The 22456-nt window shown below is 49.4% G+C and overlaps 1 protein-coding gene across 3 annotated transcripts in view; it reads left to right on the top strand.

Moving 5' to 3' along the window:
• CD82 (CD82 molecule) overlaps positions 1-22456 on the top strand; it is a 50399-nt gene that overhangs the window by 9961 nt on the left and 17982 nt on the right. Inside the window, exons 1-2 of one of the 3 annotated variants that reach the window (XM_007668023.2) lie at positions 3764-3775; positions 18200-18281. In XM_007668023.2, coding sequence (XP_007666213.1) covers positions 18219-18281 — 63 coding nt within the window. In that variant the 5' untranslated portion in view covers positions 3764-3775; positions 18200-18218. Of the gene's footprint in view, positions 1-3763; positions 3776-12785; positions 12807-18199; positions 18282-22456 lie in introns of those variants that run through there. The other 2 variants (XM_029061102.2, XM_029061101.2) reach the window with 2 other exon arrangements.

Genomic DNA, 22456 nt, shown 5'->3' with positions numbered 1-22456 from the left:
GGGGTGTGGGCTAAAGCCCCAACGGTCCTCACTACCTAAACAGTCTCCACCGTTGGGTGGCGGGTAAGGAGCATGGCATAATAGAGTAGGGGCCTGGAGTCAGAAGGTCATGGGTTCTAATCCTGGCTCCACCACTTGTCTGCTGTGTGGCCCTGGGAAAATCACTTCATTTCTCTGTGCCTCAGTTACCTCATCTGTAAAATGGGGATTGAGACTGTGAGCCCCATGTGGTAGAGGGGTCGGGTCCAACCCAATTTGCTTGTATTCACCCCAGCACTTAGTACAATGCCTGGCACATAGTAAGCACTTCACAAATACTATGATTATTGTTATTATTATCCAACCTCTGATGGCAGGCAGGGCTTGTGTGTGGGAGCTGGATGGGTAAATGAAGCCTCAGACAGCACTGAAACTCTTCCATAGTAAAGCTCCTCAACTGGGTGGCTGGAGAGAGGGGAAGCAGGTGATGGGAGGCATTTCTGGGTTGGGACCAGGAGGAGAACATTCACTGCCAGAGTCAGCCGGGGCTTGTCCATGGCTGCTGCAGGCTCCTCACTGACTTCAGGTGGTCTGCTGCCCGTGGTTATGGCCATTGGAGCCCAAGGAGAGGGAGAGTGCCGGCTGGGGGTTTTACTTCCGCTGGCTGGTAGGGGGTTGAAACTGTCCTGCCATGGCCTTACCTCCTTCCTGAGAAACTATTCCAGATCACAAAAACGTTCCCACCTTTCTACATCCTCCATGTTTTCTGCCTCCTGTCAGCCAGTCACTATGGGGTAGCCAAATCCCCGTGGCCTGAGGCAAAAGGGGTCGTTTTTTGTCCCCCTTCCCTGACTTACGGAGAAAGGGAAGCTTTGTTCAGAACCTGGACATTGGTGTGAGGGTGACCAAAGGGCTGTCGGGATTCTGAGCAGGGCACCCTGGTTGAAAATTTACTCCTAGGGTACATAAAACAGAATAAACTGAATCTTTGTGCCTAAGGGAGAGAGAGCTCAGGAGGGAGGGGGAAATCCAGGCTTTTAATCTGTCAGTTCAGGGCAATACCCTAAACCTTTGATACCAGGAGACTTAGGGCTGTGCCCGTTTGGGAGGCAAGTTCAAATAAACACCTTTTGTTTAAAAAAATAAGCAGTCATTCCCGTAATGATCACAACCGTTATATTCACCTTTTTATGCAGTTCACTTGAAGAGGCAGCAGGTAAGGATCTGTCCCCAAATCGCTGTGGGACCTCAAATAAACCTCTTGCCCTCTCTGATCACATTTCTTCAGCTGGGAAGAGGAGTGACTCAGGAGGCTGAATGTAATGTGTGAGGTAAATTTGACCTCTAAAAGTGACTGAACACTACTGCAGTGCTGGTATAGACTTGGTGGTTATCATTCATTCAGTCGTATTTATTGAGCACTTACTATGTGCAGAGTACTGTTCTAAGCGCTTGGAATATACAATTTGGCAACAGATAGAGACAATCCCTGCCCAATGATGGGCTCACAGTCTAAATGGAGGAGACAGACAATAAAACAGAGCAAAACAAAACAAGTAGTCTGGCGTCAATATCGTCAATATAAATAGAATCATAGATATATACACATCATTAACAAAATAAATAGAGTAATAAATAATATTTACAAATGAACTCTATTCCCTCCTCCTTTTTTTCCTTCTCCTCCTCCTACCTCTCCCTAGGATCCCTCTCCGATGGCTGCTCATGAGTCCCAGGAGTGAGGAGGAATACCGGATTCAGTAGTTCAGTTTTTAAAAGGAGACAAGTAACTGACTATGGGTGTCCTGGGACAACTCTGGGGAGCAAGAGCAGAATAACAGACTCCCCACATTCTGGCTTGGGGAGGAACTCCTTTTGTCTGTGTAGCCAGAATAGCTTGGCACTGGATCTGAATGGAGTTGTCCTCTCTGAGGCTCCTTCCAACCAGAGACATGTGAGCTCACGGCGGAAGCAGAGAGCTGTTTTCTGGTGAGTTGGACTCAGAAGGAGAAGTGTGGCCTATTAGAAAGAGCACCAGCCTGGGAATCAGAAGAACTGGGTTCTAATCCCGGATCCGCCTCTGTCCTGCTGTGTGACCTTGGGCAAGTCACTGCTCTGTGCCTCAGTTTCCTCATCTGTACAATGGGAACTCAATCCGTGTCCTCCCTTCAACTTAGATTGTGAGCCTTATAGGGACAGGGATTGTGTTCGGCCTGTTTATCTTGGGTCTACTCCAGCACTTAACGCATAGGAACAGCTTAGCAAATACCATAGTAATTATTAATTATTATTTGAAAGTCCTCTGAGGCCAGGCTCACTCTTGATATCCCTGCAGACTGATCTAGGCTCCTCCCCATGCATCTAGCTGGTGATTCATGTGTCAGATGGTGTCCACTGAAGGAGGCACTAGGGTTGCCCCTGACCTGTATGGCTGAGCTGACATGGAGCTTTTCTGAGTTTGAGAGGAAGTTGAGTCAAGTGCAACGTGGGGTATGGCCCGTGTTATTCTTCTGGTACGCAGAAGCCAGGGGGGAGAAATGTGGGTTCCTCTAAGAACTATCTATCCACAGTATTTAGTGAATGCTCTTTTTTTCTGGTATTTGCTAAGTATGTGCCAGGCACTGTACTAAGCGTTGAGGTGGGTACAAGATAGGTTAGACATGGTCCCTGTCCTACATAGGGCTCACAGTCCTAATCCCCATTTTACAGATGAGGTAGCTGAGACCATAAAGTGAAGTAACTTGCCCAACATCACACAGTGGATAAGTGGAAGATCTGGGTTTAGAACCCATGTCCTTCTGATTCACAGGCCCCTGCTCTATCCACTAGGTCATGCTACTTCTCGAGTCAGTCAATCCTATTTATTGAGTGCTTACTGTGTGCAGAGCACTTTACTAAGCGATTGGGGGAGTATAAAATAACAATGTAACAGACACAATTCCTGCCCACAATGAGTTTGCTCTGTGCAGAGCACTGTACATAGTGCTTGGTAGAATATTCAACTTGGGAGAACTAGTGGATATGGAGTGGAAGACAGGGGAAAAACTGGTGGAGGATGAGAAGGAGTGCCCAGAGAAGGAGGAGGAGGATCAGGATAATCTCCCAGTGCTTACTCTGTGCTAAATCCTGTGGTAGATCAATCGCATTTATTGAGTGCTTACTGACCTCTTCCAGTTGACCCAGTCAAATAATCGTATCACTAAGCTGGGGGCATGATGCGGGGTGGTGAGAGAGGAACCTTGAAGAGACTCCCAGAATAAGCCCCTCCTCCTGCAGCCCTAGACACTGGGGAGGGGCCGGGTTTCCTGAGAGCAGTCCCTGGCAGTGCTTCTTTATCCTCGCAGCTTGTTCCAATCAGTCGTATTTATCGATCACTTGCTGTGTGCAGAGCACTGTCCTAAGCACTTGGGAGAGCATACTCTGGTGACCCTGCCACTTACCTCCAGTTTTCGGGTAAAGGGTGGCCAAGGCAGCTGGGACACTACTTCCTTCACATACTTCTCCGCCAACCAGAGTGTCCAGGTGTCCTTCCTGTCTTGGAGGTACCCCCTTGCCTCCTCTAGACTGTAAGCGTGGTGTGGGTAGGGAACATGTCTACTAACTCTTATATTCTACTCTTGCACCAACTTCAGCCCCCAAGTGTTCACGTGCCAGAAATATCTGGGGCAAACATGCTCAACTCCTGCTCTTTTGCTGCCTGTTGTCGGCTTGGTGGCAGATAGGATTTATCTGACGCTTAGGAGGACAGTAGAGGTGTTCAAAAGCCCTGTGCTTCCCAGCCCCAGCTGAGACCCAGGTGTGGGGACTTCTGTCTTTTAAACTAGCCCCTGGACACGGGGACTTTATTTTTCAAAAGATTTCAAACCACTTCCTTGGGTCGAGAGGGGCCCGGCATTCAACTAGAAATCCTGCTCTGCCTTTCCCGACTTTCCCCTCGGAAATTCTGAGAGGCCGGGGGGAAACGGCAGGGAGATTCCAGTCCAGCTGAAGTCTGAGCTTTGACAGGGGTGGTTTCCCTGGCTGTGCTGCTGAGCAAGGAGGCAGCCCCTTGGGAAATGAGCTGTTTCCAGTCCAGTCAGCCAAGTCCTCTGGCTTGGGAATCAAAGGGTGAAAGGGGTCTTTCCTCCTGGTGACTAGATCTATGGCCTGTGGACAAGGGGCGGTACTCCTGGGACCTAGAAGTTCATCCTGGGAATATTGTCTTTATGTGAATGAATGCATAGACATTAGCCCCTCACTAACTGCTCCTAGGAAGGTGGGTGGAAAACCTAAGCTGAGGTCAAAGCGAAGGTAGAGTTCTGAGGTTACTCTTCTTCCTCAGCATAAAACACTTCCCCTCTGCTTCTCCCCTCTCACCCAACCACTTCCCCTTGCCTATTCTCTTCCCTCTCCCTCCACCCCCTCCCCCTGCAATTAAATTTGTGTCTGGGGCGGAGTTGAGAGATCAGGGTTTATGTCTCTTCCCTACATCATTAGCCTCCAGTTTTTTAAATGCTCAGAGCTACCCTTCCACATAGGGTAGCTGTTCATCCAGTTTTTAGCTGGTTAAGAAGCAGTGTGGCCTAGGGGAAGGAGCATGGAGTCTTGGAAGCAGGGAACCCCTGGGTTCTATTCCCAGCTCTGCCACTGGCCTGTTGGGTAGTCTTGGGCAAGTCACTTCACTTCTCTGTGCCTTAGTTTCCTCATCTGTAAAACAGGGTTGTAGTACTTGTTCTCCCTCTCCCTTATAGTGCGAGTCCTGTGTGGTACACAGACTGTGGCTGATCTGATTATCTTGTATCCTGACTATTCTTGGCACAAAGCTAGCGATTAACAAATACCACTATTATTATTGTTTTTATAGTTCCCGTCTCCAATCTGGATTCAACACGGGCGCCTTTATGTCCAATATTTTTCTCCCTCAGCAGCTCCAGCTGTCGAGTCCTGTGGCTGGGACGCGTCACCCATATTCACAGGGATCCGGGAGGAGCGGGGGATGCATCCTAGGTTCAGGGGGAATCGGGGAGACTGCAGCACACCCTTGCCTGTGACATCCTCTTGTTGCATGCGTTCTGTCAGCTGTAGCCCAGCAACGGCAACTGGTGTCGGCGAGAGCCTGTAAAGTCTAGCGAGCCTCTGGTTATTGATCCCCTTTTCCCTGGCTCCCATATGGCACCTTCACAGGGACCTCAGTGTTGTTCGGCTTCTGCCTTCTTCCCCTTTGAGCAGCCTATGCGAGGGGCACTGTGAAAGTCTGGTCAGTCGTGGTCTGAGGAGGCCTGTCCCTCCCCAACCCCAAGCTTGGGAGATGGGTCTCCAGGCTTGGAACTGCCCCGTCCAACCCCGACCCCTGTGTCCTCCCCCAACCTGGGGGCTGAGGGAGGGGGGAGGAAGTGGTAGCCCCAGAGCTAGCCCATCCTCCAGGCAGCCTAGGGCTGTCGGGGTTGTCCACCGAATCCCTAAGGGTCTCAGTGATCCTGCCCCAACCTTGGTGCTCTAGGGAGGAGAGAGCATGTTGACATCAGATAGCTCTCTCCCTGGTGCTTCTGCCTGCTATTCTCAATCTGTTGTTAAAATGGGAAGGGGAAGAAAGCTGTGACTGAGCCAGAAATACTGAAAGGAAGGCCAATAGGCCACCCCGGGACCCGGCCCCCAATCCCCCTAAAGGTCCCTTCCAGGCTGATGCATGAGTCTAGCTCTCTCCAAACCCAGGAATCTTGCTCCATCCAGTCATGCTAAAAAACCTGACCTGGATGTGGGGGAAGGCAGGATGGCTGAATCCATCAAGTTCTCACCTCTCCCTCACTGCATGGCACCGCCCTCTCCGCCCCCCTCCCCCACAAACACACAAGGGATAGGATGGAGGGAAGAGAGCAGTGTGTCCCCACCTTGCCCCTGTGGGTCTGACTGCAATTTGGGTCCCTCGCGGGGCCATTGCTAGTTACAGGGGACAGGGCTGACTGGCTTGTTCATTAACTAACACACTTCAGTTTACCCTGCCTCAGACCTGAAGCAGAATGGCATCTGAGCCATCAAAAGACCCTGACCTCTGTTAACCAGAAGCAGCCTTTCAGTGGGGGCCTGGTGGGCTAACACCTTTTCCCCTCATCTTCTTTCAGCATGAGGATTGAACAGGTCCCTTCTGAGCCAGGGTTGTGGAGGAGGTGGGGGTTGAGGTCTCTCTCACTACGGGAAAGCTGGATTAGTCCTGTAGAGCCTGCCACAACTTCTAGGTGGGCAGAATCAATCAGTCAATGGTATTTATTGAGTGCTCACTGTATTCAGAGCACTGTACTAAGTACTTAGAGAACAATACAACAGAGTTGGTAGACTGGTTCTCTGCCCACAAGGAATTTAGCAGTCAGCCATAGTTATTGAGAATTTACTGTATGCAGTGCTTGGGGGAGAGTACAACACAATGATATAATAGACACATTCCCTGCCCATAATGAGATTCCCTGCCCATAATGAGCTCATAGTCTAGAGTGAGGGACAGGCATTAATATAAATAAATTATAGATATGTATATAAGTGCTGTGGGCTGGGGGTTGTGAATAAAGGGAGTAAGTCAGGGCGATGCAGAAGGGAGTGGGAATAGAGGAAATGAGGGCTTAGAGAAGTCATCTTGGAGGAGATGTCCCTTCAATAAGGCTTTGAAGGTGGGAGATAGAAGAGAGCATTGCAGTTTAGAGATCATTTTGTCTTACAGATTCTGAGGGAAACTGAGGCAGAGAATGGGAGGGAATGGTTGGCCTGAGGCTCATCCAGGCTGTGGACTCCCAGCCTAATGCTCCATCAAACCACCAAACTGGTTTGGGTAGGGTTAGTGACCCTGAGGTCTGTCTATATCGCAGCCATGAAAATACAGAACATCCTGTACCAGCCCACCCTCTTCAAAATGAGCCTTCCCACTATGACTCATTTTTACCCTGGGCAAGTAGATGATTGGTTATTTGCAAGAGTGTTAGTTTTTAATAAGAGTTCAAGTTTTCTTCTCATTCCATTATCCTCACTGCAGGTGCATTTCCAGGGCCGCCTTCTTGTGCCCACCAAAAAAGAGAATCGAGGGAGAGCCACGTGATTTTTATGCCCTGGATCAGGTCTCAAGTCTATCTGATCCGAACCCAGGTTCAGGGCAGTCTCTCCTCCATGGCAACACTCAGTCTCAAGTTCCCCAATGGCCTCTCAGGCCTCAGGGGAAGTAGGCTTGGGGGGACTCTGCCTTGGGATGATGTTTCAGGGACATTATCCAGCCCAGGAGTCGCTCCATTTTGAATCCCTATCTACAGCTGGGGGTGGGGGGTGGGGAGGAGAGGGAGCCTGGGGGCTGGGGAGGGCTGATCCAAAAAATGACACAAGAAAAGCAGCTTGACCTAGTGGAAAGATCACAGGGCTTGGGAGTCAGAGGATCTGGGTTCTAATCCTGCCTCTGCCACCTTCCTGCTGTGTGACGTTGGGTAAGTCACTTAACTTATCTGTGTCTGTTTCCTCATCTGTAAAAGAGGAATTAAATCCCACCCCACTATCTCTTATTTAGATTTTGAGTCCCAGATAGGACAGGAACTCTGTCCTGCCTGATTATCTTGTATCTACCCCAGGGCTTAGTTTAGTGCTTGGCACATAGAAAACACTTAACAAATGGGAAACCAGTGTGGCATAGTAGAAAGAACAGGAGTTTAGGAGTCAGAGAACCTGGGTTCTAATGTGGACTCGGACACCTGGCTGCTGTGTGACTGTGGGCAAATCACCTCAACTTCTCTGGGCCTCAGTTACCTCATCTGTAAAATGGGAATCATATCCTCCTCCTTCCAACTTGGACCCTGAGCCCCATGTAGGACAGGAACTGTGTCCAACCTATCATGTATATACCTCAACACTTAGTACAGTGCCTGTCACATAGTAAGCATTCAACAAGTACCATAAAAAACCAAAAACAAACAAACCCCCAAATACCATAATCCTCGTCCTCATCAAGAATTCTTAGAATTAGTCCAAGGTACCTTTAGCTGGAGGGCACCTGTATCAGAAGAAGGCAGCCCATCCTGTTGTGTGGTCTGAGATTCGTAACTGTTTCTTCACGGCCACATCCTGGTTGTGAACTCTCCACACTGGCAAGGACAACTTACGTTCCTCTTTCCTTCTGCCTCATCCAGAGTGCTCAAGCAATTAATCAATCATATTTATTGAGTGCTTACCATGTGCAGAACACCGTACTAAATGCTTGGGAGAATACAGCATAACAGAGTTGGTACACATGTTCCTTGCCCACAAGGCGCTTATAAGTCCAAAAGGGGTACACGGCATGTGTGGTTGTCAGGAGGGATTTTAGGGGGTGATGGGTTCTCGTCTGACTGAAAGGTTCTTGTGGGAGTGCACTTGGGCTCGAGGTCATAGTGCAGACTGTTCGATTAGACTGTAAGCCCGTCAAAAGGCAGGGACTGTCTCTATCTATTACTGATTTTTACATTCCAAGTGCTTAGTACAGTGCTCGGCACATAGTAAGTGCTCAATAAATACTATTGAATGAATAGTGTGTGGAAAAGGTAGTCTGCCCCGCCATTCTAAGATGCTCTATTTCTCCACCCTCTTGCTAGACTGTAAACTCCTTGAGGGCAGGGAGTTCTTTTGTAACTATCTCTTCCAAGTGTTAGTACAGAACTCTGTGCACAGTAAGTGCTCAATAAGTGTTATTGACTGCTGACCCAGTCAACCTGAAAGATAATGACTGCTCTTCTTCAGCAAGTCTTCTTAAACCCTTTATTTCTCACTCCTGGAATCTCTGGTTCCTGAACCTCCGCAGTTAAAGTAGGAGTCCTCTCTTCTGCTCCCACCAAGAACTAGGTTCTGGGCAGACATTCAAGGTGACTTGCAAGGGAGCCACACTATTCATTTCTGAAGACTTCAGTCTTGAAAAGAGTCCTGATGAGCACCCAGGACACCTGGGTTCAAATCCTGGTTTTGACTTGCTGTGTCATCTGGAGTATGTCAGCTAACCTCCCTGGTCCCCATTGCCTATAGATAAAGGAGTTGTCCCTCTCCTCTCTTGAGCGTTTTATTGCAGATAAATGAAATTAGCTACGTGAAGCAATAGTTGCTTCTTGGAAGAAGAAATCATTGTTGCTAGGGATGTGTTTGTTTTGGGTTTGGAGACTCGAGTAGTTTCCTTTATTCTTTCTGGAACAGCCCCTGTGAATGAAGCAAAGTGGAAAAGCATTCACTTGGATTCCAACTTCCTATCATGGTTCAGGCCTCACAGTCTCGCCAACTGGTGTAGAAAGTAGAATGGGCCAAAAGGTTTCCTGGAGAAACACACTGTGGCCTAGTGGAAAGAGCACAGACCTGGGAGTCAGAGGACTTGGGTTCTAATCCAGGCTCCGCCACTTGTCTGCTGTCTGACATTGGACAAGTCACTTCACTTCTCTGGGCCTCAGTTACCTCATCTGTAAAATGGGGGTTGAGATTGTGAGCCCCATGTGGAACAGGGACTGTGTCCAACCTGCTAGTTTCCTCCCCAGCGCTTAGTACAGTATCTGGCACAGAATAAGTGCTTAACAAATACCATTATTATTATTATTATTAAAGTGGGGAGTAAATCCTGCTCCCTCCTATTTAGACTTGTAAGGCCCTGTGTGGGAGAGGGACTGCCTCCAACCTGATTAACTTGTATTTAACCCAGCACTTTAGAACAGTACTTCACACATTGTAAACACTGAACAAGTACCATAATTAGTATTATTAAGTCAAGAAGAGGATAAAATGGTGTGACAGTGGGGTTTTGAGTGACATGTCAGGCACCACTGCTGCTTCCAGACTAATTTTTAGCAGGTTTCCCTGTTCGGCTGAATACGGCCTGTAGACTGGGGTGCTCACTATGGATTACTCTGTTTGACATTGGCCCACAGTTTGACTGTACTTAGGTCTGCCTCCAAAATAACAATAAATTATTATTCTTAATTGTGGAAACGGTTAAGCACTTACTTTCTCCTCTAGATTGTAAACTCCTCGTGGACAGGGTAGCTGTCTACCAATTCTGCTGTATTAAACTCTACCAAGCACTTAATAGAGTACTCTATAAATCCTCAGTAAGTCCTCAATAAATATCATTGATTATGCCAAAACTGTCCTATGTACAATATAATCAGATCATACCCAGTTCCTGTCCCACATGGGACTCACCATCTAACCAGGAGGAAGAACAGGTATTTAATCCTCATTTTAGGATTAAATTCTACTCCCTACTACCTAGACTAAGTCCCATATGGGACAAGGACTTTATCCAACCTATTTTGTACCTACCCTAGTGTTCAGAACAGGGCTTGGCACGTAGTAAGCAATTAAATACGCTAATTTTACTGATGAGGAAACTGAGATACTGAGAAATTAAGTGATTAACCCAGGGTTTCACAGCAGGCAAGTGGTGGAGCTAGGATCTGTAAAATGGGGATTAAAACTGCGAGCCCCACATGGGACAACCTGATCACCTTGTATCCCCCCAGCGCTTAGAACAGTGCTTTGCACATAGTAAGTGCTAAACAAATACTACCATTATTATTATTCTCAAGACAGGCTGTGTTGAGGCTGCATGGCAAAGAAGGGGTTCTGTGCAGTAGATACCTGGCAGCCAAGTGGAAGCTGGCAGAGCAAGATGCCGGGGGTGGAGTCTGCGATCCTGGCCCTCTCGTTATGTGGCAGACAAGCCTGTTAGGTGGGCTGATGTGACCTGAGAACACAGCCGGCCCTGATGTTTTTAGGCAGGAAGTGAAACTGAAAATCTGGCTTGAAATTTCATTTTTTTGAAAACTACCAGAATTGGCAAGTGCTGTTATTTCTGGCTTCTCATTGAGGTTCGGGGCTGGTCCGCCCGCCTGCTGACGCTGCCCTGTCTTTGTCATGGGGATCTGTTTGCGTTTGAACAGTTTATCACAGGTCCAGCAGACGCTTGGGATGTTTTGTGTTTTTTCCTTTCTGTCGCCATTTTGAATTTAGTCACTATCACTGGGGATTTAGACTGTGAGCCCCTTGTGGGACATAAACTGTGTCTAACATGATTAACCTGTACCTATTCCAGTGCTTAGTACTGTGCCTGGCACGCAGTAAGTGCTTAACAAATATGTTTACAAAAAAAAAACAAAATTTCAACCTGAGGGCTGCTATGTTGATGGAGTGACAGCTGTCAGAGGACTCCTTGTGGCAGGGGTTTTGTGTGTGTGTGTGTGTGTGTGTGTGTATGTAGGTGAAGTATTTGAAACTCAGCTGAGAGCTGGCCTTTCGTCTCTTGCTCAGCACCATTATCATCTTTGCATACTTTACTACCTAACCAGGGAAACCAGGGAAAACACAGTGGGTACACTGGAAGCTCTGGCTAAGGGTGTGGCTCCTATAGGCAAAGGTAGGGAGGAATGATAATAATTATGGTATTTGTTATGTACTTACTATGTCTAAGTGCTGGAGTAGATATAGGCTGATCAGATCAGGCACAGTCCTTTGTCTGCACGAGGCTCACAGTCTAGGGGGAGGGAGGCCAGGTATTGAATCCCCATCATACAGATGAGGAAACTGAGGCTCAGATAAGTTGAGGGACTTCCAAGGTCATAAAGAATTGGCAGCATGGCTCAGTGGAAAGAGAACAGGCTTGGGAGTCAGAGGTCATGAGTTCTAATCCTGGCTCCACCACTTGTCAGCTGTGTGACTTTGGGCAAGTCACTTAACTTTTCTGTGCCTCAGTTACCTCATCTGGAAAATGGGGATTAAGACTGAGCGCCCCATGTGGGACAACCTGATTACCTTGTATCCCACCCAGTGCTTAGAATAGTGGTTGGCACATAGTAAGCGCTTAACAAATACCATCATTATAAGTGGCCTACTGGGGAAATGGGCAGGAATGCTCGGCACACAATAAGCGCTCAATAAATACAACTGATTGAATTCTGTTCCAGGTCATCTCGGTCTGTTAGTAACTAATGAAGTGAACAGTGTAGCAGGAACCGAACCTCACGAGGTACCTGACTGGGATTCCTGGTAGCCCGGGCAGGGAGGAGTCCTGGGAATGTGTCTCAGGGACCCCTGATTCCCTGGAGAAGAGGGTGAGTCCTGCTCAGGTTTGGTGGAGAGAGGCGTGCACACCTCTGATCCCTTCCAATTAGAAACCAGTATGGTATTTCTGGCTCTTGGAGCAAACCCTTTCCATTCCCAGCCTCACCAATGAGCAGCAGGGTTCTCATGGGAACCTTCCAGACTCCACGCCTGGGCTTGGGACAGAGGGCCCAAGTGCTCAATGAGTTGCAAAGAATGCCAGACTTGCTCGGACTGGTAGCTCCTCTCTGTTGGGTCTGAGGGCATCAAGAGCAGAGGGCACCCATTTCCTTTTCCTGGTGCCTCAGGGCTGAGGACCTCTCCACCTACATCCTGGGCATCCCCTGCTGGAGCAGGTATTACACGGTCGCTATGGGTAGCTGTGTGGTCCACTGTGCCCAGGCTGATGGCAGTGGCTCTGGGGGTGCTAGAGGAGCACGCTCACCTCCTCCAGGAAACCCTCCCAGATTGAGCCCCCTTTATCCTCTGCTCCTCCCCTCCCCATCGCCCCTACTCCCTCCCTCTACTCTACCCTTCTCCCCGCCTCACAGCACTTGTGTATATATGTGCATATTTATTATTTTATTATTCTATTTATTTGATTAATGATGTATATATAGCTGTCATTCTATTTATTTTATTGACACAATTGATGCCTGTCTACTTGTTTTGTTGTCTCCCCCCTTCTAGACCGTGAGCCCGTTGTTGGGTGGGGATTGTCTCTATTTGTTGCCGAATTATCCCTTCCAAGCGCTTAGTACAGTGCTCTGCACACAGTAAGTGCTCAATAAATGCAATTGAATGAATGAATGAGCAGGAAGCTGCAGGGAAGAGGTGAGAGAGAGGGCAGCTCTCAGACATGAAATTCAGGCTTTGGGTGCAGTTGGGAGCTCCCCAGTCAGTCTATCAGTCAGTGTTATTTATTGAACACTTACCGTGTGCAGAAACTGTAAACATTTGGGAGAGTGCAGTACAGTAGAGATGATAGACACAATCCCTGACCCATGAGGAGCTTACAGGCTAGTGGGGGAGACTGACATGAAAATAAATTACAGGTAGGGAAAGCAGCAGAATATAAGGATATGCACATAAATGCTCTGGGGTTAGGGAGTGCGGTGAGTATCCAGGTGCTTCAGGATACACACCCAAGTATAGAAGTGACACAGAAGGGAGAGAGAATAGGGTGGGAAAATGAGAGGTGGGAGTGGAGGCTGCAAGAGGAGGGGATGTAGAGCAGAAAGACTCCCTCCCTGCATCAGATCCCAAGCCCCACCCATTCCTCACTGAAGTGAGATCCAAGATGCCTTCTTGCTACAACTTTATTTTCCTGAGGCCTCCCTTCCCTGTATTTCTTGTAGTGACAGGAAGCCCCTATGGAGAAATTAGGTGAGGAGTGCTTTTTCTTTTTTTGGGAGGGGCAGGGGTGTGGAATAAATACGATTGAATGAATTTAAGTGCTTACTAGGTATCAAACACTGTTTGGTACAGTGCTGGGGTGGATACAAGTTAACGAGGTTGGACATATCCCTTTCCCATATGGCATGGGGTTCACAGTCTAAGTAAGAGGGCAAACAGGAGAACTGAGTGCCAGAGAAGGTCACAGAGCAAGCAGTTAGTAGAGGTGGGATTATAATCCAGGTCCTCTGACTCCCAGGCCGGTGCTCGTTCCACTAGGCCATGCTGCCTCGTGATGTTGTCTAGAGGTGTGGGCAGCCAGCTCTGGTGTCTCCCTGGCAGATGATTGTGGAGGGGCGGTGGGGCAGATGTGGGAACACCCTGGAGGGGCTCAGGTTACCACCCACCCAATGGGCTTCATATCCCAGACAGAGAGGCCTTGTCCTCTGCTCAGCTGCCGACCTCTGAGCAGTTGCGAGAGTTGGCTTTAGGATCTGTTGCCCCCAATCCCAGGCAGTGTGAGTCCTCAACACTTCCGCTCCTTCCCCCTACCCCAATCCCATGACACGATTCCCTACTGGCAGTATCTGGTGATTTCTAGAAAGCATTTACTGAGTGAGCTCTGGAAACTTTGCTAACTGCTTGAGAGATCTCAACATTAGCAAACTCAGGAGGAATTGCCCTGTGGAACATTGGTCAGGACCCACTGGGGCCGTGCCAACTGCCCCTGAGCATATGCGGTTGTCATACAGGGTTGTGTTAGATCAGACAGCAGTTTTGCAGCAGCTGTGCACCTCTCCTCCCCAGCAGCCCTCACAGGCCAGTCTGTCAGCCAGCCAGCCGATTGACGTGCTACACTGTGGCTATTGTGCCTTCCTTGGTGGTCCCACTCCTCAGGCAAGGTATGTGGGCCTTTGCCTAGTAGCCAGTGGGGCACACCGTGCTTCTTGATCTTTTCTAGAAGCCTCAAGGAACTTTTCTAAAAGCCTAGGGGATTGCAGGGCATTTCGTGGGACGGCCCAGGAATAATTGGGGGAGGGGATTTGTTTAAGGAACCCCTTGGAGAAAGCCCTCGTAGCTCCCTGTTGGCATGACATCCCTGTTGCCTCCAATCCTACTTAGATTGTGAGCCCCATATGGGACAGGGACTGTGTCCAATTTGGTTATCTTGTATCTACCTCAGTGCCTAGTACAGTGCTTAGCACAAAACAAATACTTTAGAAGTACCACTAAAAAAAGGGTGGGGGGGCACTGCTGGGCCACATGGGGTGGCTGACCTTCTGAAGCCCAGGACATTGGTCTTCTTCTCCACACTTGCCACTCTTGGCTCTAATGGAGAAGAGGGCTCCTAGAGAAGCAGCGTGGCACAGTGGAAAGAGCCCGGGCTTGGGAGTCAGAGTTCATGGGTTCGAATCCCGACTCTGCCGCTTGCCAGCTGTGTGACTTTGGGCAAGTCACTTAACTTCTCTATGCCTCAGTTACCTCATCTGTAAAATGGGGATTAAAAACTGTGAGCCTCATGTGGGACAACCTGATCTCCTTGTATCCACCAGCGCTTAGAACAGTGCTTTGCACATAGTAAGCGCTTAACAAATGCCACCATTTATTTACCATCTCTGCCCCAGCTGAGTTGTCCCAGATCCATGATTTCCTGTGCTTAACACCCCTTGAAGAATGACCAGCTGGGTAGTGTGGCTCTCCTGACCCCAGATTTAACTGGTCCTCCAAGGGAGCAGGGCTACCCAAGTCACAAGGACCCAAGGGACTGTGAGACAAGGGTCTTCTCCCCAGAACATGAGAGAGTGGGGTCAGGGGAGGTGATGGATGGCGGGAAGCTTGTTATGGTCAGGGAACATGTCTGCTAATTCTGTTGTACTCTACCAAACGATTAGGACAGTCCTCTGCACTCAAGAAATACACGATTGATTTATTGCAATGGGAGGTTCGAACAAGACCTCTGGGAGTTTGTTGAGGGTGGGAGTGTGGAGATTTTCCAGAACTAAAGTTCTCCATCAATCAGTGGTATTTCTTGAGCACTTACCGTGTGGGAGAACGCTGTACTTAAGTGCTGGCGAGAGTTCAGTAGAGTTAGTAGATTACGATCCCTGACCTGAAATGCCCTGGAATAACTGTGGATCTGTGGCCCGTCGACTTTCCCGCTGCTCGTGACTGTTCTCTGCCCCCATCCCCCTCCTCCCTAGGACTGCCTGGCTGTTTGGTCTCCCCTCCGTTGATGGGAGAGACAGCTGTGTACTGCTGCTACCTCCAGCAGCTGTTCTTGTTTACCAAGGCCTCTTTGGGCATCCCCTGTGGCCCTAGAGTCCCTTGGAGCTCTTAAAGGGAGGGAGGCCCCAGGTGGCGAGATGCCTTGTCTAGGAATCCTGCTTCACAGTTAGAACCGAAATGAGAGGGTGAGAGAAGAGCCGCGCCTTCTGGGGTGGCCGGGAATGAACCTCATCTCACAGACCAGATGAACCGGGAACTGAGCGACAATCATCAACATTGGTGGACTTGGCCAGAGTGAGATCAGGAAGATATCAGTTGTATTAATGCTTACTGTGTGCAGAGCACTGAACTAAGCACTTTGGAGAGTATAATATACCAATAAAAAGACACAGTGTCTGCCCACAATGATCTTACAGTCTAGAGGGCGAGACAGATATTAATATAAATAAATTACAGATATATACATAGTATATGTACAGATGTGAGTGGCAGGTGCTAACCCCCAGTAGGGACCTCAGGAGAGGTTTCCTGGACCTCTTGAAGGTTTTTCTGCCTCCTGCCCTCTCACCTGGGAGTCAGTGAGCTGTTCCCCTTGTGTGCTCCATCCAATCTCTCCCAGAAGCTAGGGGTGCCCACTGCTGGCTCTCTCTCCTGGACCCACGAGGTTAATGTGGGTTTGCCTCAGTCAAAGGGACGTGATGAGGAGCTGGACCTCAATTCTGGTTTTCACCGTTGACATTCCCGTGGGGCTCATCTCGGCAGAATGGGGATAATCCATTATGATGCCCAGCTTGGCTTTTGGGTGATGGAAAACCCAGTAAATCTGGGACATGGCCAGCCCTTGTGGGACACCGGCTCATTGCTCTCAGGCAGGGCACGGTGTGTGTCAGGCTGGCCCACGGCATCTTCACTGGACTCTCCCCAGCTTCCCTCCCCCCACAAACCCCCATGTTGCTATGCCTTGATTGGTTTCCTGTCAGTCACAAGGATGCTTTCAATCTTTTGAGTGTTAGAATGAGGCCAGATTCCTGTTAGAGTGGAAATCTGAACTCTAAAGACAGTCAAGAGGAACAGGCCAGCTGACCGTGTCTTGGGGGCAGTGGGGATTCAGCCTGATGGTGTCCATGCATGGAGACCTCGTCATGGGTTGGACCCATCTACCTCTGGCCTTCTCTTTCCCTTTCCTCCTCTTCTAGTGCCGTGGAGTCTGGGTCACAGCCCTGTTTCAAATTCCAGAAAGGTCTCCTACCTACCCTGATGGGGCTGGGGAAGCCACCTCATTTTCTCTAGCAGGTCACAGATAGGGAGGTTGGGATTGAAAAGGGGAATGAGGGTGGGTGGGTGGTCTGGGTCTTGAGTAGGATGGGGTGGAGGTCCCAGCTCCCCAAGTGGTGGGCAAGACCTGGCAGGAGGTGGAGGAAGAGGTGACCTCCAGGCCTCCTGAGTCATCCATCTTGGAATTCCCTGCTTGGTTTCCTTGTCCCTGGCCCACAAGCTGAGGTTGCTGAATGACTAAAGAGTTCCCAGCAGGAAAATGATTGTTGATTTAACGATCCGGAAGCATGTCTGGAGTTGGGATCATTCATCCCACAAAGATGCAGAAGTCTTTCTCCTATCCCGCCTAGCCACTGCTCCATACAAACCTCTTCCCTACCCCATCTCCTCAACTCTCAGAATAATGATAATTGTGCCATTTGTTAAGTACTTATTATGTGTCAAATACTGGTGTTAAATACAAGGTAATCAGATAATAATAATAATAATAATAATAATAATAATGTTGGTATTTGTTAAGCGCTTACTATGTGCCGAGCACCGTTCTAAGCGCTGGGGTAGATACAGGGTAATCAGGTTGTCCCACGTGAGGCTCACAGTCTTAATCCCCATTTTACAGATGAGGTAACTGAGGCACCGAGAAGTTGTGACTTGCCCAAAGTCACATAGCTGACAGGTGGCGGAGCTGGGCTTAGAACCCATGACCTCTGGCTCCTAAACCCGTGCTCTTTCCACTGAGCCACGCTGCTTCTAATCAGATCAGATCTAATCAGATCAGACACAGACCCTGTCCCACATTGGGCTCATGGTCTGAAAGGGGAGGGAGAAAAAGTTTGAAACCCCATTTTACAGATGAGGAAACTGGGATACAGAGAAGTTAAGGAACTTCCCCACAGTGTCACAACAGGCAAGTGGCAAGGCCGGGATTAAGATCCTGCTCCTCTGACTTCCAGCCTATGCCCTTTCTACTAGATCACGCTGCCATAGTTGGTATTGTTATGATCTGTGCTCTGGGGGTCATGTTGGAGGAGGGAAAAGTGGGTGTCCGAAGGCGAAGAGAGAGGCATAAGAAGAAGAAAGGCCTGGGCTGACCTCAGAGAATAGGTCCAAATTCTTGTGTGTTCTAATAACCCCACAGTGGGGGCCCAACCGCGGCTGAGACAGGAATGTGGAAGCACCAGATGTGAGCCGGGCTGTGGGGACTTGGTGCTGCCGTTCTTTGCGAGGGCTCCAGGAACAAGGGCACTCTCACATGCTTCTCCTTTCTCCACAGGGCCAACGAGTGACGGACGATGGGGTCAAACTGTATCAAGGTCACCAAGTATTTCCTCTTCCTCTTTAATCTGCTTTTCTTCGTAAGTATCGTGGGCCCCTCTCTGCTCCCCAGCCGCTTGATTGTGGGGCAAGGCTGTGGATCCTGAAGCTGTGGTCTCATGGGGATTTCCAGGCTCGGCGGGAGCGAGGGGCAACTGGGGAAGCTGGGGTCGGGGGTGATGTGGGCACTCCCAGTCAGGGGGAGAGAGAGAGAGAAAGAGAGAGACCTAGGTTAACTTTTCAAAGAACCAAATCCTACCTCTGTTTTCCGACAACCTGAGAAGGGTTTGGAGGATATGAAGGGCAACAGCACCGAGGACTCTCCCGAACCCCCTCAGTGTAGGGAAGTTTGAAGGCACTAGCAGGCTCCCTGTGTACTGGGTTGGGGGTGAGTGGGTGCAGAGGGGCAGGAGAGGGGCTGGCAGGGAAAGACCTCCAACTTTACTTTCTACTCTGAGGCTGTAACTATTTAGAACTCTGAATTGTGGGCTCACGCCCTGCCGTCAGAGGTTTCATTTACAAGTTTTGATCTTTCTCACCCCCTCACCCCCCCATGAAATTCATGGGGAATTTCATGAGGTTCGCATTGTACCCCTGGGGGCCTCTGACTCACTGCAAGGATTCTTTCTGGGGCCTGGAGTGGGGATTGAGGAGGTGTATGTCCTTTCAGCCCTCGCTTGTCTGAAAATACTGGGGTCTTTCCCGATTGAGCTCAGACATTCTAAAAGTGGGGTAAGGCGCCAGGCTGAGGAGGGAACTCAGAAGCTCAGCCTGAGCCTGGGTCTGGGGGAGACGGGAGGCAGAGATTCCTGAATCCTCTCCCAGCAGACTCCTCAGCAGTATACGCTGTGCCCTCCTATGCCATTTTTCCCCCTGCCAGAGCAACGGCCCAGATGTTGCCTTTGTAGCACATCTGGATCTGTTTTTTCCCAGCTGGTTAGGGTGGCTTTCCTTTTCCCTACCTCCACCTTGGCAAAACCAGGATTCCATTTTAGGACTGCCAAAGACTAAAGGTCGCTGTCTTTGCCTGCCTGGGTTGGGCCTTAAAGGGCCACGTATACTTCTGGGGAGGCGCATTTTTGGGAGAGGGAAGCGTATACGCACACATCATGTGCTAAGCATCCTGTGCACCTTCTGATGGGGAACAAGCTTCAGCTCTCACTGCTTTGAGAGCAGTGAACAGTCTGCTCCCAGACCCCTTTCTGTCCCAGGGTGGCACTGGCAGCTCAAGTGAGATTTCCTTTTCGACTTTCAGGCTTTTCTCAGTCTGCTGAGGGGGTTCCCCACCAGCTGCTGACAAAAGATGTCAGGGTTGGGGTTCGTAGCTGCTGGAGGGATTGGAAGCTTTTGGGGGTGGGGGTTGGGGCTGGTACTCTCAGCTCCTGGGACTCACCACTTTAACTGACCTTCAGTAGGCTGGCATAATAGTCCCTATGGAGACAGGAGCAGCCTGCTGCAAAAGACGGACAAAGTCCTGAAGCCAGACTCCAGGGGGGTGGGAGAGGCTCTGTGTGTGTGTGTGTCTCTCTCTCTCAATGGACTTTGTGCTGCTTCTTCTTGCAGTAAACCTGTTCTGCCTCTGCCTTTTGGGGCACTGGTGGGAGGGGCTGAACATTGCCAAACTCTTGAGCAAAAACACACTTTCCCACATATTGCATGGTGGGGAGAGCAAGAGGAGGAGGCCAGACAGAGAAGAAAGGGCCTGCTGGGCCCGTCACTCTCAACATTTTTCCAAGGGGCTTCCAAAGCCCGGCCATAACTGGGGCCCCTTCTGGCCAGGCACGGTTGATGGCATGAGGCAGCTGGGCTCTGGGACGTGCTGTGAGGCTTCTCAGGCACCTCTAGGGTTGGTTCTCTTTAAAGGATTTGTAGGCAGGGCATGTGTTCAGATCCTGCCCACCAGCGCCCAAATCTGGGGTTTTATAGCACCCCTGATCTGGCCAAATCCCTATAATAATTCTGGTATTTGTTAAACTGGAGTAGGTATGAAATAATCAGATCAGACTCAGGGGCTGTCCTATTTGGGATCTAGGGGAGGGAATACAGGTATTGAATCCCCATTTTTCAGATAAGGAAACTGAGATACAGAAAATTTAATAACTAGCGTGAAGTTACACAATAAGCAGGTGACTGAGCTATGATTAGAATCCAGGTCTCCTGGATACTTATAGGTCTGTGCACTTTCCAACAGGCCGTAACGCTTTTCTTAGGGACATGATTTAGGTCCCAGAGATAGTGACTGAGGAGACGGGGAGGAAAGGGAAAAGATGAAGAAAGTAAGTAGGTATAAGAGAAATCATGAGGAGAATACTGAGTTTTAATCCCAGCTCTGCCACTTGTTTGCTCTGTGACTTGGACAAGTCTCTTCACCTCTCTGGGCCTCTGTTAACTCATCTGTAAAATAGGGATTAATACTGTGAGCCCCAACTGGGACATGGACTGTGTCCAATCTGATTAGCTTGTATCTACCCCATTGCTTAGAACAGTACCTGTCACCTAGTAAGCACTTAACAAATGCCTTAAAAAAAATGAGAGGAACCAATAACAGCTTGAGGAGCCTTTCAGAACTTGTCCTCCGGCAATGGGGCGAGGGCATCCTAACTTACTTTTGCCCTTGGCTTTGTGTCTCAGCCTCCCCTACTGGCAGGTTGGAGCACAGAGGTGCTTGGTAAATATCACTGAGTCAGTCAATAGTGTTATAATTACTGTGTGCAGAGCACTGTACTAAAGGCTTGAGAGACTACAGTATAATAGACACATTCCATACTCACAATGAGCTTCCAGTCTAGAGGGGGAGATAGACATTAATATAAATAAATAAAATTACAGATATGTACACAAGTAATTTGGGGCTGGGTTGGGGGGATTAATAAAGGGAGTGAGTAAGTGTGATGCAGAAGGGAGTGGGAGAAAAGGAAAAGAGGGCTTGGTCAGGGAGGGCTCTTGGGGGAGATGTCTTCAATAAGACTTTGAAGGTGGGGAGAGTAATTTTCTTTCAGAGATGAAGAGGGAGAGTGTTCCAGGCCAGAGGCGGGACGTGGGTGAGAGGTCCGTGGTGAGGTAGACGAGATTGAAGGACAATGAGAAGGTTGACATTAGCAGAAGAATTATGCGATGGAGCATATAGGGAGATGAGGTAGGAGGGGGGCAAGGTGATTAAGTGTTTTAAAGCCACTGGTAAGACGTTTTCATTTGATGCGGAAGTGGATGGGCTACCACTGGAGGTTCTTGAGAAGTGGGGAAACATGGCCTGAACATTTTTGTAGAAAAATGGCCCGGTCAGCAAGTGAAGTATGGATTGGAGTGGGGAGACAGAGGAGCCAGGGTCGTTAGCAAAGAAGTGTTCCTAGCCACTTCCTTTTTCCTTGACTTGCTCTTTCCAGTTGGACCTCCCAGCCCTATGGCCCACCCCAACTCCACTCACCCCCAGGGACTGAGAGGGTGTGACACTGCACCGCAATTGACATGAATTGGGGAAGGAGTGAAGATGTTTAAAGACCTGATGGGGAAAGTTCCCCCTCTCTTCTCCCCCTTCTCCAGAGGTTCCTCCTCCACCCCAGAGTTATAATACAGCAGGACAAGAGGAGAGGGTCAAGATTGGCTCAGTGTATCTTCCCTGCTGCTTTATTCATTGGTTGGGGGTGGGGAGGGAGGGTATGTGTGTGTTATGCTCATGTAAGGTCCTTGCAGACAAGGATAAGGGAATGGGCATCTTCTTTCTGTAATTCCCAAGAACCTAATATAGGTCACTGCACCAAGTGAGTGCTCTGATAACACTGCTACGTAAACTTGGATGGAGAAAGATGATCCTCCCTCCCGCCACCCCCCCCCGGCCCCACCCACCCTCAATTAAAAAAAAACACACTTGTATTGAGTTGACTGTGGGGAACAAAACAGGTTCAGAATCGCCCAGGCATTGGTCTCTTCCCCAAGGAGGAAGAGGAGGCTTGCCTCAGGATTCCTGCAGCTAAGGATTTGGCATTTGAGATCTGGGGTTTTGTCCCCCTCCCCCCAGCTCCTTGCAGGGCAGACTGCAGCCCTCTGATGGGCCTCAAGAAAGCCTGGAAACTGGGCAGCTGCTCTGCTGTCTCCCCGTTGGCCCAGCCACCCAGAGGAGACCCCTCAGACCCTCTGCCTTCAAAGAGGAACAGCTGCTCCAGGGGAAGTCACTAGGACTTTAAGCCTGGGTCGGGCCGGGGTGGGGGAGTAATAATAA

The sequence above is a fragment of the Ornithorhynchus anatinus genome, chromosome 3 (assembly GCF_004115215.2).
Source record: "Ornithorhynchus anatinus isolate Pmale09 chromosome 3, mOrnAna1.pri.v4, whole genome shotgun sequence".
In the NCBI taxonomy this organism is placed as follows: Eukaryota; Metazoa; Chordata; class Mammalia; order Monotremata; family Ornithorhynchidae; genus Ornithorhynchus; species Ornithorhynchus anatinus.
The sequence above is the reverse complement of the archived record's forward strand: the minus strand, read 5'-3'. Positions and strand labels throughout refer to the sequence as shown.